Genomic DNA, 18,896 nt, shown 5'->3' on the forward strand with positions numbered 1-18,896 from the left:
GCACACCACCACACCCAGATAATTTTTGTATTTTTAGCAGAGATGGGGTTTCACCATGTTGGCCAGGATGGTCTCAATCTCTTGACCTCATGATCTGCCGCTTATCACTACGTGATGTTGTCTGCATTTTTATTTGCTTATTGTCCGTCTGTACTTCTTATACACACTCTTCATGGAATTTAAGTTCCTTGACAGCAAGGATCATGTCTGTTATTCAATGCTGTATCTCAGAACCTAGTACCCTCTCTCAAAGTGTGATGAGAAGAGAGTCTATCCAGAGACATCTGGCTTACAGTAATCATTTTGATTGATTAGAACTTCCAGGAAAGCATTCCCAAATAAACAAAGGTACTCTGTATATCCACACATAGAATCTCATCACAGGGAATGACAGGCCAGCTTTCCCACAGTAAGAATGTATTTAGTGTTCTTTCTCCTTTCTTTCCTCTCTTTCAAACCATTAGCTTGGCTTTTAAGCATCATACCTCTCTCAAATAGCCCCTCCCTACAAGGCCGCAACTTCCTTTGCAAAAGTAATTATGAACATCTTACCTCCTTCACACATCTCTCTCCACCCTGGCACACACCAAAATACACTGATTGTCGCTGCATAAGGCTACTTGAAAACTTGCCATATCACTGTTTACCACATTTTTCAGGCTATCTACAATTTTTAGTGCAATGCAGTCTTTCTTATCCATTCTCTTTTTACAAGCAAGTTGCCATCACTTGCTCGGTAACACTAAAGTACACTCAGAATTATGCTTTTCTTCAAGGGGAGACAGGTGAACCATGCTCTGCCAGATTCTGTAAAGGATGACCTTGAAAAATCCTGCAGAAAGTGGCCTCTTCATTCTTAAGTGTTTCCCCTTCACTGTGCCTGCTCACAAAGTAAGCCTTAATGCTACAAACCGCAGTACTTTTCAAGCATCGTTGCGTAGAGAAGAGGTACTGCTTTCACTACTGCTGTAGCCAACCTTAAATAAAGAAATATTGGAAGTTGGGACTGTAAGTAAAGTGGTATATTCTAGGGGCAAAACCCAATTTCCATGGATCTCAAATACCTGCCTCATTTAAGGCTACTGTATGACATATAGGCTCACAAGTGTTCTCAAAACTTCACTTACTCCCTTGGGTGAAACAAAGCTGCAGCTATAGTTAAGGCTTGAGCTGCAGTTGCTTCCGGAGCAAGAAATAGAACCAAGAAAAGAAGAACTTGAAATGGACATTCAGACTCTAGTTTTTTAAAGCACAGACAGCGTTGCTTCTCTCTCCAGCCAGACCCCAGATACCAGTGCCTACCAAACTGGTAGGTGTGTGTCCTCTCTCACACATCCTCTTACAGTGTTAGGCTTGGTGAGAACTTAGAGATCATGTTCTCCGGGGGCATGGACTATCTCCCAAACAGGCAAGAGAAGACATCTTAGTAGGGAAATGAGTCATCTTGGGAGCTAGGAGGAATATGGGTATACCTTGACCATGGTCTGCAGCAGGAAAATCCATTACCCATTATCCGTTAGCGCACCCACCCATACACCCTCATATTCCCCCGGGGGTGCTCTGATGCGCCGCTGTCCACGGACTACACACTCCTCAGATCTAATTAATGATGCCCAGCCTCCCCACCTACTAAACACATTTGCAATTTAAGCATCTCTAGCTCTCTACCACCACCCACCTTTCTCCTCCACTGTCCCTTCCTCTCCATGGAGATAATTAACTGGTTAACTACTTATTAGTCCTTCAGTTGATTAGGATTTCAGTCTCACACTGAGGCCTTATCCTAAAGTCTATAAAGATTCGTTACACGGACAGGGAAAAAATTCGAAACCGGCTAGCAAAACTTTCCTGAAGGATAGAGATACTCAAGATCTAAAAATGGAGTGGATTCCACACCGTGAATCCCCTTTTCGCCCTTCCCCACATCTCCCTATAGTGAAAAATGGGTAATCTTAGGAATAAATGATAAATCCTGTGACTATTAGGTTTTCCTGGGAGCTCCTCGGGGCGCCGGAGGTAACCGTGTATGTGTGTGTGTGTGTGTGTGTGTGTGTGTGTGTGTGTGTGTGTGTAAGCAAGGTCCGGAGAAGCGAAACGGCCGCAGGTTCCTAGAGACCCCGACCCTGTTCCCTTGGCCACCTGGTCCTGGTCGCTGCATCCCTGGGCGGCGCACGCAGGGAAGCGGCGCGCTCTGGCGCCGGTGCGGCACCGAGGGGTTTGACTGCGACCCCTGCGCGCGCGCGCCCCCACCCCCGCACCTCGCGCCCGCCAGCGCAGCGTGACCGGCAGCCGCCGCAGACCCGACTCGGGGAGGCGCGGAGCGCGGCGCGCTGAACCGGAGAGGCGGGCGGACTGCCGTCTTGCGTCCGCCACGCTGTCCTCCCTCCTCCGCTCCCTGCGCCCCACCCCTGGCGGCCGCGCTGCCTGGAAGCCCGGGAAGCCGCCGCACAGCTGCTCTGATCCCGCAGCTCCGCCGCGGGGACTGGCACAGAAGCGGGGGCGGCGGGAGCGCGGAGACCACAGCCCCCAGGGAGAGGCGGAGGGGGTCCCTGGCCTGGGCGGAGAGGCAGAGCTGGGTGCGCGCGAGAAAGAGGGCTGCACAGCTGCTCGGCGCGGACTCTGCCATCCCCAGCGCCAGCCCCGGCTCAGATCGCCGCAGCCCGGGAGCCTGCCCGCTTGCGCCCCAAGGCACGCGCGGCACAGCCATGAACACCAACGATGCCAAGGAGTATCTGGCCCGGAGGGAAATCCCTCAGCTTTTTGAGGTAGGGGTTAGGGCTGGCAGACGGGAGGGAGCATCCGGGGACTGCATCTCCGGGGTTCGGGGTGAGGCAGCCGCGCCCCGTCCCACCTTCCCCACGCGGGGCATGTAATTGAAGGGGCTTGCAGAAGCGTACTCGCCCGCTCGCCCGAGGGTAGTCGCCTTTCCCACGGGTTGCCAGGGTCATTGTCAGATGGCTGGGCTTAGAAGCCTGCATCTCACAAATCAAGTTTGTCTTGGAGCCGAGTTCTGAAAGCAGCCTGCCCCCATCGCGCCCCTTGGATGTGGACAGCCAGGGTGGGTTGCAGACAGCGGCCGGGCCACGCTCTCTGGGGCAAGGGCCAGGCCAGGTGGGTGCACTGTCGCCCAGTAGCGAGTAAAGACTCCAAACTGAGGGAGCCAGAGCCCTAGTCACTCTACTAGTCGAGAGTCGGGACCCCTGCGGGAAAGAGGAAATGTGGACGAAGGCAGCCCTCCCCGGAGACAGCTTGGAAGAGAGGGATGAAGATACAGAAAGCAAAACCCAAGCTATCAAGTGCTACCTCCCCTGTGACAGGCCCCCAGCGTTGCTCTGCGCTTTCGCTGAATGAACTCCTGAGCACGTTTTTCCGTTGCCTAGGAAGGGTTGGGCCGCAGCTTTCGCTAGAGCTCCACAACCCACCTGGAGATAGCGGGTCGGGGAGGGAGCCACGAGGCGGGCGTGACTCCTGTTGCTCAATCTTCAGACCGCATCACGGCATCATTGGCACCTGGACCCGGGAATGGGGGAAGCACCTGGAGGCAGAGAGGAGGCTTGAGGAATGAGCCTTCTTGGTTGGTTCTAAGCCACAGCCCCTGTCTCAGGTTGTTTTGGCTTCCTTTCCTTCTCTTCATATTTGAATTTAAAAACATTCCTGAACCTCAAGTGCTTTTGCTTGAAGTTGGGGGAGGAAGAGAGAAAAGAATAGAAGCAAGCCGAGCTTCCTAGGTGAGCTCTGAAAGGGGAAATCCTTTCATTACAAATCTCACCCCCAATTCTGAAAACTGATAGCCTGATATCGTAAACTAAAGGTCATGAGGGGTTTTGTTGCTGTTGTTGCTGGATTTGTTCTATTAAAAATAATTTTAAAACACCACTTGGGAAATTTTGCCTCAGTTTCCCCAAACTGTCTTTAAAATGGGTTGCCATATTTACAAATCTTCATTTCCTCTCACTTCTATTAGCCACCTTTTTCAGGTCATCTGAAGTCAAGATTTCCGGGTAAACCACTCACTGAGCTCAAGCGTGGTATGTGAAGCCCAAATCTAGCAAATGTGTTACTCCTGCGTGAAAATAATCAGGTGGTGTTGGATAAGGACGGGTCTTGAGAATGTGTGGGAATCAAAGAATCGTTCTTTTTGTTTTTTAAATTTTCAAAAAGTAAATACGGAAAAAAAAGATGAAAGTTTTTCTCACAAAGATACTACTTAGAGAAATTTCATTTCTAAGTGTCTAAAAGAATCATTAGAAACATCTGTAGGAGAACCACCTGATTGCAAAAATCCCTAAATAGTACATCCATTTTCTTTATAAATGTGGGTACTGTTTTTCCTCCTTGGTGGAAGGTAACCACAGAGAATTTTCATCGTTTGTTTATTAAAATCTACACTCTGTATGCAAATAAGTGATGGTAGGAGTTTTTGTTCAGGTTTTATGTTTTTTACTTTTCTGCATGTGAGTGGAATAAATAATGCACACCCAGAAAAGGAAGTCAACTTACTTAGGTGAAATACAGTAATACAGTAGATTTCGATTTACTTCTGGACAATGGGAAGATTGAAGTAGACTGCTGGTGACCTCCAAAGGTTGCATCCTTCAGTAAGACGAATCTGTGCTATGCGCAGCTCAAGACGGAAGGAAAATCTGGCAGTTCTCCATGTGATGAGTGTAGACTGCAAAACTAAATACTTTAGGTTTTTAAGTCGGATTTTCCCTACCACAATGTTCTAGGTGTACAAAGGTGAACGATTAGCTATCTACTAAACAAGACATTGGCCCCAGCTGTGGATATTAGACACCATTATAGACAAACTGATTATTATATCGACATATTGTCAGACAAGTAAAGATATCTAAGTGACCTTTTCAGATTTCTTCCTAATTTGAGACATCATGTAGGGTAAATAGAATATGGGATATCTCTGGTAGGTTCATATTTGAAATATGTTTCCATTTTTAGATTTTTTTTTTTAAACCCACTTCTTATTTTATCATGAGTTCTTAATTCTAGCTAACCTTATGGTGTGTATATTGATCTTGTACTTTACAGCAGAAATTTGGCAATTTTAATACTGTGGAAAGTCAAATTAGATTATTCAGGGTCTCAAAGGGTTAACTCAGAGACTGAGCAATAATGTGTGCTGGTTGTCTTCAATCCCTGATAGTGGCTGGCTATGAGAAGAAAAGATCTGAATTATCCATGAAGGAGTGGAACTCACTGTCACATTTTAAAATCAATGCCGTTTGGAGACCCAGTTTTGTTTAAGGATGCTGGAAATGTATATTTTCAGAAGAGAGTCATTGAGTGTGTTCACCCATTTCAGGCAATAGTAGGGATAAAAAGCAGGCGTTTTGCAGAGGGCACAGAGAATCTTGTATTTTCTTTTATCTTATACCATGTTTTTGCAACAGGTACAGAGAAGAATATACGGGTTTTGGAATCAGAATCATTGAGTTGAAATACTGGGCCTAGAATTTTCTAGTTGAGTAACCTTGAGTTAGTCACTAACATCTCTGAGCCATGATTTCTTAAACTATAAAATGGGGATAATAAAGTCACAAAGGGCTGAGAATAAACTGGATATACAAATAAATAAATGACACAGAGGGTTTTATGTATTAATAAGGCTAATACTGGGTTGGCTTATGGGAGGAATGTGAGAAGTTCCACTGCAATGTGTGCGTATATAGGACAGATTTTGGTACATAAACTGGATTGGATGCCCAGGTAGTTTTTTCTGCTCCCTCTGCAAATGAACTTGGCTGACGGAGGTGCACACTCCAGACTACTCTATTTAGGATTTCAGAAAACAAATGTACCTAGTGAAACTTGCCTACCATTCTGAGCAAATTACACAGAAAGTAATTGAAAAAAAAAAATACTGTATTTAAACAAATGTCAACCCTTAGAAGGGTGTTTAGTATACTAACAATGTATATTTGTAAGAATAATCCTTTATGCTTTTTCCATGAAATACTCTAAAGGAAAATATTTTGCACATAAGTCCAGCTTCCAGGAATCAGCATTTCCAAACTGGTAGCATTTTTAGAAACTAGTACCAATGACACATCAGACACCATGAACCAAAAAAGTAATAGCAGGATCCTGTTTTTGTTTTTTTTTTTTTTCTTTCTCCTCTGGAATCTCAGTGGGATACTAGAGTGACTTACTCTATGTCAAATAGTGGTTTTTTTGAGTGTCAGACCTCAAGGTTTTTGAGTCTCACTTAGACTTGAGCTTCGAGTGATTTCTATTTTTTTTTCCAGTTGTAAAACAGTTAAATATGCACCTACCAAATGCTGGAGAAAGCATCAGTATCTGGGGATTGAAAAATGAATGAGACTCTGTGTTGTTGAAGAGCTTATACTTTAGAAGAGAGACCAATGCATAACCCAATGGTTTCAGTATAAATGACAAGTATGATATATTATTCTAGATACCATGGGAACATGAAAGAAGGGGTTCACAGACCAACCTAGGGATTCAGGGAAGACGTCTTGATAGTAATAATAACTAAAACCACCAACAAAGTTTTTGGGCACTTACTGTGTTCCAGGAACTTAATATGACCTGTACAAATATGAAATTATTTAATTCTTAAAAACATTATGATGTCTTTATAATCACCCCAATTTTTTAAAAGTAGAAACTGAAGCTTAGAGACTTAAAGGGTGGGTAGGAGTGAAATAACTAATGACCAGGGGCATTTTCACATGCTGCATTTCATCTCACTGTGATGAAGTGAATGGCTCTTCCATTTTAAACTATGTAGTTGCCTGAATTGTTTAAGAGGCAGAGAATACTGAACTGAAAACTAATTAGGCAAGAATTTAAGGGATTATTTTAGTGACTCAGTCAGATTGTAATTACAACTCTAATTGTTTATTCAAAGACAAATGCCAAGAACAAAAACAACCAGAATTCAAAGATGAGGCATAACACTATTTTAACAAAGGTGGGTGGGGCCCAGTGCGGTGGCTCATGCCTGTAATCCCAGCACTTTGGGAGGCCAAAGCGGGTGGATCACTTAAGGTCGGGAGTTTGAGACCAACCTGGCCAACTTGGTGAAACCCTGTCTCTACCAAAAATACAAAAAGTAGCTGGGCATAGTAGTGTGTACCTGTAAACCCAGCTACTCAGGAGGCTGAAGCAGGAGAATCACTTGAACCCAGGAGGTGGAAGTTGCAGTGAGCCAAGATCTTGCCACCACACTCCAGCCTAGGCAGTAGAGTGAGACTCTCTCTCTAAAAAAAGCATAAATAAAATTAAATTTAAAGAAAAAACAAAGGTGGGTTTAAAACGTATTTTATTGTACATATTTTGTTATATTTCAGAGCCTTTTGAATGGACTGATGTGTTCTAAGCCCGAAGACCCAGTAGAGTACTTGGAAAGTTGTTTACAGAAAGTGAAGGAACTAGGTGGCTGTGACAAGGTGAAATGGGATACATTTGTCAGCCAGGAAAAGAAGACCTTACCTCCACTAAATGGTGGACAGTCACGGAGATCCTTTCTAAGAAATGGTAATGTATATGGAGAATAATAGACCATTTTATAGTTGTAGCAGTCTCTTTAAAATATGCCATATAGACTTTACACAGTGATTTCATTTGTTGAGTTTACAAATGCCTGGAAGAATATAAGTCCTTGGATCATGATTAATTTCTCTCTGCTACTAATTCTAATCACTTCCATAAAAAGACAAACAAAACTACATACCATTGTCCAACAATTCATTAGAGGCTTAATGAAATTTTATATTACTGACTTTATTATTTTGCAAAATAAATTACATTAACCACGAATTTTTCTTAAAATTGCAAATAAGATTTCTCTCAATAAATAAACACAGGTAAAATTGGTAGTTATTATATAACAGTTCAGCATTTTTTATTAGCTAGAAAGAGATTTTCAAGTTCAGAGTTCATATTAATGCATCTGCATAAATGCATGTAAAGTTTATACTAGTGATAAAAACTTCAGCCGAATTAAATTTAAAGGAGTTTAATTCAGCAGTGAACAATTTGTAAATTGGTCAGCCCCCAGAAACACAGCAGATTCACAGAGACGGCAGCACAGCCACATGGTGGAAGAAGATTTATAGACAAAAAAAGAGGAATGGCATACAGAAATCAGAAGTGAGGTACAGAATGGCTGGATTGGTTACAGCTCAGCATTTGCCTTATTTGAACACAGTTTGAACACTCAGCAGTGTATGAATGGTTAAAGTACAGCTGCTGGGATTGGCCAAGACTCAGCTGTTGTTAGAGGCACATACACCTAAGTTAGATTTTCAGTCTTGTCTACCTATTAGGCTAGATTGCGGTTTTTCCACAAGGACCCAAATATAGAAGTACGGAGACCTTTTCAAGCCATGTTTAGTTCACTTTAACACTAGTTAATTCAATAAAAATTTATTAAGCAGCTACTGAATGCAATGTATTAGATTAGGCGTTTGGGTGCTATAAAAGAAGTTGGAGAAGTAAACTTGTTTAAATTTTAGGAGTTGTTTAGAACTAAAAACTGCAGTTCATTAGAGAAGATTCATGGTGTTCTGATCTCTTTCTGAAATATATGCTTATCAAAATTAGGGATTCAACACGAGCCTACCAGCCTTTTGGGCTCTAGGTGAAGTTGAGAAGTATAATAGTATATGCAAGTGAATCAGTTTGAATCAGGGGAAACTAAATTAATTCTTTTCTAGTGGCCAAGATCATTATATTTTCAAAACGGAAACCATTCTCAAAAATTGTACCACAAAAAGTTGATGCTATACAGATAGAATTTGAAATGGAGACAATTCAATCTGCAATGAATATAAGCAGGAAGCAAATCTTCTTGTATTAGTCATGACCCACTTAGATTTTACTTGAATGCAGTGTGGGAAAAAGTCATAGTGTGCTAATTTTCAAGAAACACAAGCAAAAGAAGAAAAACAGAAACAGCTTTTCCTCAGAAACATTTCTAAAGAAAAGAGTCCTTCACTGTTCACGCATAAGTCAATGATATGACCCCGACCAAATTTCTCAGTGCTGCTGGAAAGTAGTGAGATGTCTGAAATTGTTATTTAAAGCTAGCTTTAGAAACCTTCAAATGTTATAACAGACCAAAAAACAGAGAAATAATTAGAAAACTTTTGGTGTGACTATAAGGTAATAATATTTGCATTCTGAGTCTTAGAGAGCAATTAATCTAATTACTGTACAAGGTCTCTCACCACTCGCCATCTTACATAGACAGGAGGTAAAATAACACTCAGTACAGAATAAGCCATGTGGTTACATTCTATGGGAAGTCCTAAGGTAGGGTCGTGTCTTCATATGCTTACTAAATCAACTTTGCACCACATATTTTCATTTAACCCTTAGAACTCTTACGATACCAAAGAAATTTTTTTCTTACCATACAATCTATTCATAGACCTACTTTCTGGTTTGATAACCAAGCCGAGTCCCAGGTATAAAGGTCACTCTCTGTAAATCAGCGGGATTTCTAGTTCACTGAGAACAACCTGGTACACAGAGTAGTAAATGAACAGAATTGGAGTTTAGGATTCCAAACTGTGCAGTCACAGCTTAGATGTGTCCTCTCTGTGGGCAGCAGGTACTTGTGTTTGTATCTTTAGCCAGTTGCTGCTGCAGCACACCACTTAATTACTGCTTTGGTGAATAAATGATATTTCAGTGGGCTTGAACAGTTCATACACATCCCCAACATACACAAAGCTTACTTTCCAGGGTGTTATCATACTTAGTGTTAAATACATACCCTGTACTCTTGTTAGAGGGGAGATAAATACAGGGACCTGCTTTCTAAACCTTAAAGTACTAATAAACCTGAGGTATACATTTTAAAAATTAAGTCTAAGAAGTCGTGACATCTACCTAGTCAGAAAGCTGCCCTGACTGGATGTAAAAGTGACTGCAAAAAAATGAAATCTTGATGCTTCTATTTGATAAAATTTTTTATAGTTACTTGTCCTGATTATACGTAGAAGCTAGGCAGCCCATGTGTCAATAGAGAATGGTAAGGACTGTGGCCAAACTAGAGAGCAGAACTGGAGAGAACAGTCATTGTTTAGAGACAGTTAAGTACAAATTTTGTAAAAATGTCCAGCTGAACAAAACACATCCGTGGGGCTATATTGGGTGCACAGATTGTGAGTTTGGAATTCCTGATCGAGCAGGATAAGCTAAAACAAGAATGGAAAATGTCGGCCTAATTTTCATTAAAATAAGATTGCATGTTAATTTTAGGTTCTCCATACCTACTGATACTTTACCAGAATTCCCACACAGAGATCTTTTAGCTAATCATTGAATACAAACTTTTCGCATACCTGTGGTGGTGAGAACATTGCATCACACAATCTTGTATCTAAAAGGTATGCTAAAAAACATAAAATGGTTTCTAAACTGATTGGTCCTGTAATAATACAATTGTATTTTGTGCAATGCTTTATTCTTTTGTGCTTTGGAGGTTTTAGCTGTAATGTGTGGAATAGTTTATTACATTCAACAAAATTGCTAACTGCCCAGTATCTTAAAGCATAGTGATTATTTCTAGAAATAAGAGTGATTTGTGCATTTTTGCAAAAATATTGCCATAGCTATGCTAATGTATTATTACCGTGAAAAATTATTCTGAGAAATGAAACGTTTTTATCTTATCAAGTTACTTTTCTAAGTTAAAATATGATCAAGGATTAAATTATTTGCTCTTTAAAGTGTTAAATATGAGATAAGCATCCCTTTCTTTCTGTCACTTGCATACAATTGAATAATTATCTGTGAATAAGAGTTCTAATCCCATAACCCCAGACATTCATAGAGCCTATCTTCCAGAATATCTCATTATCTTATATTCAACATGTCCAAAACCAAACACACCATGTTTACTTCAAAACCAGCACTTCTTTTCCTGTTTCCTGCAGTCAGTCAGTAAGTCAGTTGGGCAATAAATTGACCATTTATTGAGTACTACTATGTGTTCAGACATTATTTTAGAACTGAAAATACAAACCACCAAGAAAGAACAGACATGGCACCTTCCCTCAGGGACCTTACAGTCTAACAGTGAAGTCAAGCAGTAGAAATATAAGCAGGAGGAAATGGTAGTACAGGAAACTCATATGTTAAGGAATTAACCAAGTTAACAGAGGGCTGAATCTAACCTAGGCTGGAGTTCAGGGTCGGCTTCTTGGAAGAAGTGATGTGCTTATACTTGGAGCAGGAAGCTAAGTATATGTTAGCTAGAGAAGAATGGAAGAGATTGTACCAGGGAAGAGAGAAGAGAAGTTCCTGAGGCAGACAAAGAGGTTGTAATTTGGTCAGGAATGAGAGAAGTCCAATATCGCTGGAGCAGAAAAGCAAGGGAAGAAAGATACTACGTGAAATGCAGTATGTTCCTTATTCTTTTAGACTTGAAACCTGGAAGTTGTTTTTGAACTGTCACCTCCTTTCGTTTCTCACATTCCAGCCCTAATCATGTCTTTTATATATAGCCATCCATTTCCATTTCCACTCTACCACTCTAGCCTAAGCCTTTATTTCTCATCTGTTGATGACTTTAACAGCCACCTAGCTGCTACTGTTTCTGTTCTTAGTCATTCCTTGCTCCAATTCATTCTAACTAGCAGATTAACCTTCCTAAAAAATATATTTCATTGCCTCCTTTCTTTTACCACATGCTGGCAAAAATCCTCCACTGACTTTTTACTAGATTAAAGCTAAAGGGTTCAAGGACCTCCACATTGAACCACACTCTGCCCACCCATTTTATCTTCAGAGTTTTCTCTGTGGGAAACTATTTCAGTAAGACGTTCTCTTTATTATTAATTCAACAAATATCTGTTGGACATTGACCATCTGCCAAGCACAGTTCTAGATCCCAGGGATACAGAGCTCCAGGCAATAGGTAAGGCCCCTGCTCTCATGACACTTCTAATCTAATAGGAGAAGACACACAATGAATGAATGGATACATGAAAAACTCTCAGATGCTGAAGTGGTAGGTGCTGTGCAGAGCATTAAAGTGATGTCCTTGAGATTCACTGGGAGGCTGCTCTAGATTAGAAAGTCAGTAAAGTCCTCTTGAAGGAGGTGACATTTAAGGTAAAGTGTCAATGGCAAGAAGCAGTCAGGCATAGGAGCAACAGGGGAAGAACAATTCAGGCAGTTGATTGTGGGGACAAGCATGGAAGCAGGTAGATCAGTAAGTAGTCTATTATGATATTCCTGGTAAACTATGATAATGGCTTGGAAGAGTTGTGATAGCAGAAATAGAGAGAAGCATATGCATATGGCATATGTTTAGCAAATAAAGTCTTCAGAATAGATGTGCAGAAAGAGGGAAGAAAGTAATCAAGATAATGTTTTGAGTTTTGTCTTACGTTGGATGAAGTAATTAAATTTCAAGGCAGAGGGGATACTGTTGTTGGTGTTTTTCCTGATGTTGCCCTTCCCAGCTCTTTCAAAAGGGTATCTACTGTCATCTGCAGACTACTCCATGCTTTTTATGAAACCAAAATGAGTCTAGTGGGTCTGTGGTCGGCACCCTTATTTCCCTTATTTATTGTATCATCAGAAAATGGAAAGTTCTAATGGATCAACACCCTGGGAGGAGATGTGAGCCTTATGCCATGCTAAGATATGGTAGTCCCCTTAGCAGAATTCCTCATGGAAGGGCAGATGGCCTCCTGTTTCCTTTGTGCAAGTGCTGTTTGGGTAGTTGATGCTTCTCTGTGCCTCCTGGAATACTTACACCTGAGGTGAAGAAGAGGGAGCCATAAACTATATGTAAACTACTAGTTGAGACTATCTCCCTTGGACTTGCCACCACTGTCCTCTGGTCCTTTAGAGTATGTCATTTGAGTTTCTAACTTAGAGTCTTTTTACTGTTCCCACCAATTGGGTTATACTTCCTACATTTCATCACCTGTGCTTGTCTTTCAGAGTTCGGGTCCTGCCTCCTTTGCAAATCCTTTCTTATCACTGCACCACAAATGTAGTTCATTGAATCACTGTGGTGTTTATCAGACAGATATTCATTTTAACACTTAACTGGCTGGTGTTCATGCAGCTATTAGTTATAAACACATAAGCTGTACTTTAAGAGCACTGAAGGAACAGGACTACATCTTATTCTTCCACCAAATCATTCTTAACACACTAACATGTCTGGTATGTTATAAATGGCAATAGATAGCAAATATTTATTGCCATTGTAGATACAAACTTAAACTTTTGCTTTTACATCTTTAAATCAAGTAGATTAAAAATAATAAGTATATTGATAAAGTAAAATTAGATGATGTTAAAAGATATTCCAATTGTAGGAATTATTTGCACCCTTCTACCTGACTTATGACAGTACCTTAATTTTTTATTTATTATGCCACCAAGCCATTCTATTGGACCCCAGTAGCATTCCTGGGTCATAGTAAGTAGCTTATCTATATTTGTTGAATGAATGAAAGTCATGATATATAAGCGTTAGTTTTATGGACAGGCAGCTACATATGCTTGTGAAGGTTATGTACTACATAACTCCAGAGAGCACCATTTGCAGAGGCCAAGATGTATACAACCTACAAGACTAGGTAGTATCTGAGCAGGTTACTCTAGGGCAGAGGGTGGCAAAGTTTCATGAGCCAAGTTCATCTCATTGCCTGTTTTTATAAATAAAGTTTTATTGAAACACAGGCACACTCATTTGGTTATTATATTGTTTATGACTGCTTTCATACCACCATGGCCAAGTTGAATAGAAACTGCACGGCTCTCAAAGCTCAAAATATTAACTATCTGACCCTTTACGATAAAACCTGCTGACCGCTTAGGGAGTCGTCTTCTAGTACGATAAAACCTGCTGACCGCTTAGGGAGTCTTCTTCCCGTTAAGAGAAAACAAACCCACTTAATTTTAGAATTGCTTTTACTAATTATTTAAGTGTGAAGAGTGTTTTATTATGGTGTTTTTTCCTTTTCAAAGTTATCTTACTCTTTTGCAGTAATGCCTGAAAATTCAAACTTTCCGTATCGGCGGTATGATCGGCTCCCTCCAATCCATCAATTCTCTATAGAAAGTGACACGGATCTCTCTGAGACTGCAGAGTTGATTGAGGAGTATGAGGTTTTTGATCCTACTAGACCACGACCCAAAATCATTCTTGTTATAGGTATGAGAACAGAAAGCAAAATTCTTGTACTGTTGCTATCTCTGTTTAAATATTTACATTTCAAAAAAGTAAATCATTTATTATATGTACAAATACTTAGTTGAATAATGGAAAGCATTAGAAACAAAAGCTCAAGGGACAATAAATGGAAATATTCTTTTTTTTTTTTTTTTTTTTTTGAGACGGAGTTTCGCTCTTGTTACCCAGGCTGGAGTGCAATGGCGCGATCTCGGCTCACCGCAACCTCCGCCTCCTGGGCTCAGGCAATTCTCCTGCCTCAGCCTCCTAAGTAGCTGGGATTACAGGCATGCACCACCATGCCCAGCTAACTTTTTGTATTTTTAGTAGAGACGGGGTTTCACCTTGTTGACCAGGATGGTCTCGATCTCTCAACCTCGTGATCCACCCGCCTCGGCCTCCCAAAGTGCTGGGATTACAGGCTTGAGCCACCGCGCCCGGCTAATAAATGGAAATATTCTTAGGATAAGTTTCAATAAAATAGAAATTGTTAGAATTATATAATCTAATGCCTATTGCATTTTCATAGATTCCCATTAAAATGTCATAGAAATTCTCATAATGAATTGCAAGTACTGTCTTCAAGATTTATTGTCCTGTCGTTTTATTTAGTTAATCTTTATTGTAGGTAACTGAGCCAATTGAAGTTTTCTAAGAGCTGGATGTGGTGGCAGTCCCAGCTAGTAGGGACGCTGAGCCAGAAGGATCCCTTGATCCCAGGAGTCCAACTTGGGCAACATAGTGAGACTCTGTATCTAGAAGGAAAAAAGAAAGTTTTCTAAACATAATGTAATTTTTCCCCTTTAACTCAACAAGTTAAATTTTTACTCGCCATTAACTTTAGAGGGAAAAATAAATAATAATAGATTGGTAAAGATTCATATAAATGAATCTTCTTTTGGCAGATTGACACCTACAATAAATCCAGTTTCACTGTTAAAAGACAAGCAAATCTAATCGAATAGTGTTTTACATAACACATAACATCTGAGTATTAAACAAAATAACAATGATAATCATTTAAAAAATTTCCACCGTGAATCTTATGTTGAATATGGAAATATCAGGCCATGATGTTTCACAAGGAATAGAAATGAATTTTTTTTTTTTTTTTTTTTTTTTTTGAGACAGTTTCACTCTTGTTACCCAGGCTGGAGTGCAATGGTGCAATCTCGGCTCACTGCAACCTCTGCCTCCTGGGTTCAGGCAATTCTCCTGCCTCAGCCTCCTGAGTAGCTGGGATTACAGGCATGCACCACCATGCCCAGCTAATGTTTTGTATTTTTAGTAGAGACGGGGTTTCACCATGTTGACCAGGTTGGTCTCGATCTCTCGACCTTGTGATCCACCCGCCTCAGCCTCCCAAAGTGCTGGGATTACAGGCTTGAGCCACCGCGCCCGGCCCTGAAATGAAAATATTTTAAATATTTTTGAAAAATTTCTTTTTGGTCAAGCTGGGAGGATCACTGAGCCCAGGAGATTCAGACCAGCCTGGGCAACATAGTGAGACCCTGTCTCTACAAAAAATTTAAAAACTTAGCTGGGCATGGTGGCACACACCTATAGTCCCAACTACTTGGGAGGCTGAGGTGGGAAGATAGCTTGAGCCCAGGTGTTTAAGGTTGCAGTAAATTCCACTGCACTCCAGTCTGGGTGACAGAGACACCTATTCTCTAAAATAAAAGAAAAAGAATTGTGGCTACTTTTGCAAATTCTTTCTCAAAATCTATAAAAAATCATGAAGAGACCTGTGAATATGCAACACGTAGTAATTGTTTCGCTTTCCAGTTAGAATCACCTTTCAGAGACAACCAAAAGCAAAACTCTGGGATGAAATGTTCAAAGCTGTTCTAGCTGGTTGCATTAATAGAGTGCCAAATGTAAAGAGACCCCATGCAGGGAAGTAGTGCTCCTGAGGACACAACAATGTTGGCAACTGGGGAAAAAGCATGCAAATAAACACACCACACTATAACAAAAATTTAAGCTTACCAGACCAGAAGGAATGACATTTGCACATTTTAAAGTGAAATGAAAATGAAATTGCAAATGTATCTGGCCCTGAATTGTTAACAAAGCCAGATATATTTTGTAAACAAAATTATAGGAAGAGAGTTTAAAGTCAGCTTTTGAAGAGTTAAAATATTCTTCTTATGGCTTTTTTTTTTTTGAGACGGAAGATCCTGTTCTGTCCCAGACTAGAGTGCAGTGGTGTAATCTCGGCTCACTGCAACCTCCTCCTCCCAGTTTCAAGCAATTCTCCTGCCTCAGCTGGGACTACAGGCGCACACTGTTGTCCAGCTAATCTTTTGTATTTTAGTAGAGGTGGGTTTTCACTGTGTTGCTCAGACTGGTCTCAAACCCCTGAGCTCAGCAATATGCCCACCTTGGCTTCCCAAAGTGCTAGGATTAGAGGCGTGAACCACTGCGCCTGGTCGCCTTAGGGCTTTATGGTAGACACTGTTAAAATCATAAATATCTTTTTTTCAAAGTGGAATGCTTAAAAATTTCAAGTCCTTCCCTAGAAGACAAGGAAACACTTTAATAAATAATGGAAGCACAGGTGAAAAATAATTGGGAATTCTCTCATCATTTTATGATTTTTATGTAGACAGAACACCTTCTTCTATCTTGTTGTTCTTGCTGCTAGTAGTCAAGTATTGGTCATTATTAACAGGATGAACAAATGGAAGCTTGATTGTTCATGAAAATGGTTTAACATCAAATTAATCTTCTATAAAAAAGCACAAATATTTTTTCTGTGCATTATGAATTTTATATGAAAATGATTAAAATATGTCAATAAACTAAGATCTTTGGAAAAAATATTAATGCTCAAATCTCCCCCACTTCACATTTCGTTTTATTCAGTGAAATCAATTTGTTTCCCAAGGTTGTAATTCTGGTTATAGACTTACACACCGTATTGTAACATTTTATATATCGTGAAAATGATGACGAACCAATAAGTGTAAATCATTTTAAGATGATTGAAACAAGGGAAGAAAGGAGAGGGTGGATTTCAGGTTTTCTGAGATAATTGGGGCAATTTTATGACTTTTATGGAATGACAAAATAATTGTACCTGAACCTTACAAATTTGTATTAGTCCCAACCCAAAAAAAGTGAGTGGAGGTGTAGATGCCCACATGGTTTCTCTTCCAGTGCTGCAGAACTTTTTTAAAGCTGGCTGTCTTAGAACACATATGAATCTCTGTTATGTTAACATAATCATAAAATATCAGTGAGATGGACCCTAATATTTATAAATATTAGAGATAAGTGAACAGAACAAAATTAAGCCCATTCTGGCCTTAGAGAAAAGTAAAATAAATAGAAACTTTCAGTAATTAAACTCATCCAATAAGTTGATGACAGAGACTATCTCTGTCAGTTGTGCCAATCATATTTTTTGTTGTCTACTGTTGCCTCCATTAGTTGACCAATTTTTTTTAAAGTATCATAACATTCTCAGTGTGTTTGAATTTTTTAAATTAATGGAGTGTATAATCTCTTAGTTTGGTGGTTGTGATTAAGTGTGGAAATACAGTTTCTGAAAGATACCTGATTCTTCAAGGAGTAAATCAGTTTGAATTTGTCAATGGAATTGGCCAGAGAATTTTTTTTTTATTTCAAGCCAATCCATGATTTGCCCATATATTCGTTAAAAGCAGCTATTTAAAACCGAAACTTACTTTTGATTTGCAAAGTAATCTGGTGATTAATCCATTTTGATTTCGTTTTTATATATGACAAGAGATAGGGATCTAGTTTCTTTCCTCTGTATATGGATATCTAGTTTTTCCAGCATCGTTTATTGAAGAGACTGCCTTTTACCAAGTGTGTGTTCTTGGCATCTTTGTGGAAAATGAGTTCGCTGTAGGTGTGGGGATTTGTTTCTAGGTTCTCTGTTCTGTTCCATTGGTCTATACGTCTGTTTTTACATTGCATAAAACTTATGAATTCAAAGGATATAAGTCAAGGACATGCATAGCAAACAGATTTCAGAAAAGATTTAAATAAGCTGTGTAAATACTGGTGGGCCTTTGTCTAAAAATACTGGTTACATTTCACCAAATTACACATTAACTCTTCGTTGGCATGGAATCTATTATTGTTATTTTGACCATTGTCTTTTATATCCCACAGATTTTTCTTTGAGTACACGGGGAAAAAAAGTTAGATTTTTTTGTAGAAAAATAGTCAAGATTTCTTTCAACTACACTCTTCAAAAACTTTTTTAAAAAATTAGCTATTTGCTCAAATAGGTACAGGAAAAATTTGTCTCTCTCATTTAATATAGTTGGTCAAGACAGTTCTTTCCTTGACAAAGTCTCTACTTGCTTTATATTCAAAGGCAGCACTGAGAATGCCACAAATGGAACCATTAACCACCCTGCCTTTGTGACACAGAATCTGTATCCCAGATGAAAATAGTAATTGTATAAAAGGGAGTTTCTTATTGTAGCAGAAGGTCACAGTTTTGCCTGTTTTAAATACTAGGTGGTCCAGGAAGTGGAAAGGGTACTCAGAGTTTGAAAATTGCAGAACGATATGGATTCCAGTACATTTCTGTGGGAGAATTATTAAGAAAGAAGATCCACAGTACCAGCAGCAATAGGAAATGGAGTCTTATTGCCAAGATAATTACAACTGGAGAATTGGCCCCACAGGTACTGTTGTGTAATTTTCCTCTATTCTG

General features: G+C 40.0%; 1 protein-coding gene across 2 annotated transcripts in view; it reads left to right on the forward strand.

The window, feature by feature from the left end:
- The first annotated feature begins 2,280 nt into the window (after window positions 1-2,280).
- The window catches only part of AK5 (adenylate kinase 5), a 309,166-nt gene continuing 292,550 nt past the window's right edge, over window positions 2,281-18,896 (forward strand). The window contains exons 1-4 of one of the 2 annotated variants that reach the window (XM_074381039.1): window positions 2,281-2,765; window positions 7,335-7,521; window positions 14,081-14,176; window positions 18,698-18,867. In XM_074381039.1, coding sequence (XP_074237140.1) covers window positions 2,706-2,765; window positions 7,335-7,521; window positions 14,081-14,176; window positions 18,698-18,867 — 513 coding nt within the window. In that variant the 5' untranslated portion in view covers window positions 2,281-2,705. Of the gene's footprint in view, window positions 2,766-7,334; window positions 7,522-14,008; window positions 14,177-18,697; window positions 18,868-18,896 lie in introns of both variants that reach the window. The other variant, XM_003921394.4, reaches the window with a different exon arrangement.

The sequence above is a fragment of the Saimiri boliviensis genome, chromosome 11, assembly GCF_048565385.1.
Source record: "Saimiri boliviensis isolate mSaiBol1 chromosome 11, mSaiBol1.pri, whole genome shotgun sequence".
Lineage (NCBI taxonomy): Eukaryota > Metazoa > Chordata > Mammalia > Primates > Cebidae > Saimiri > Saimiri boliviensis.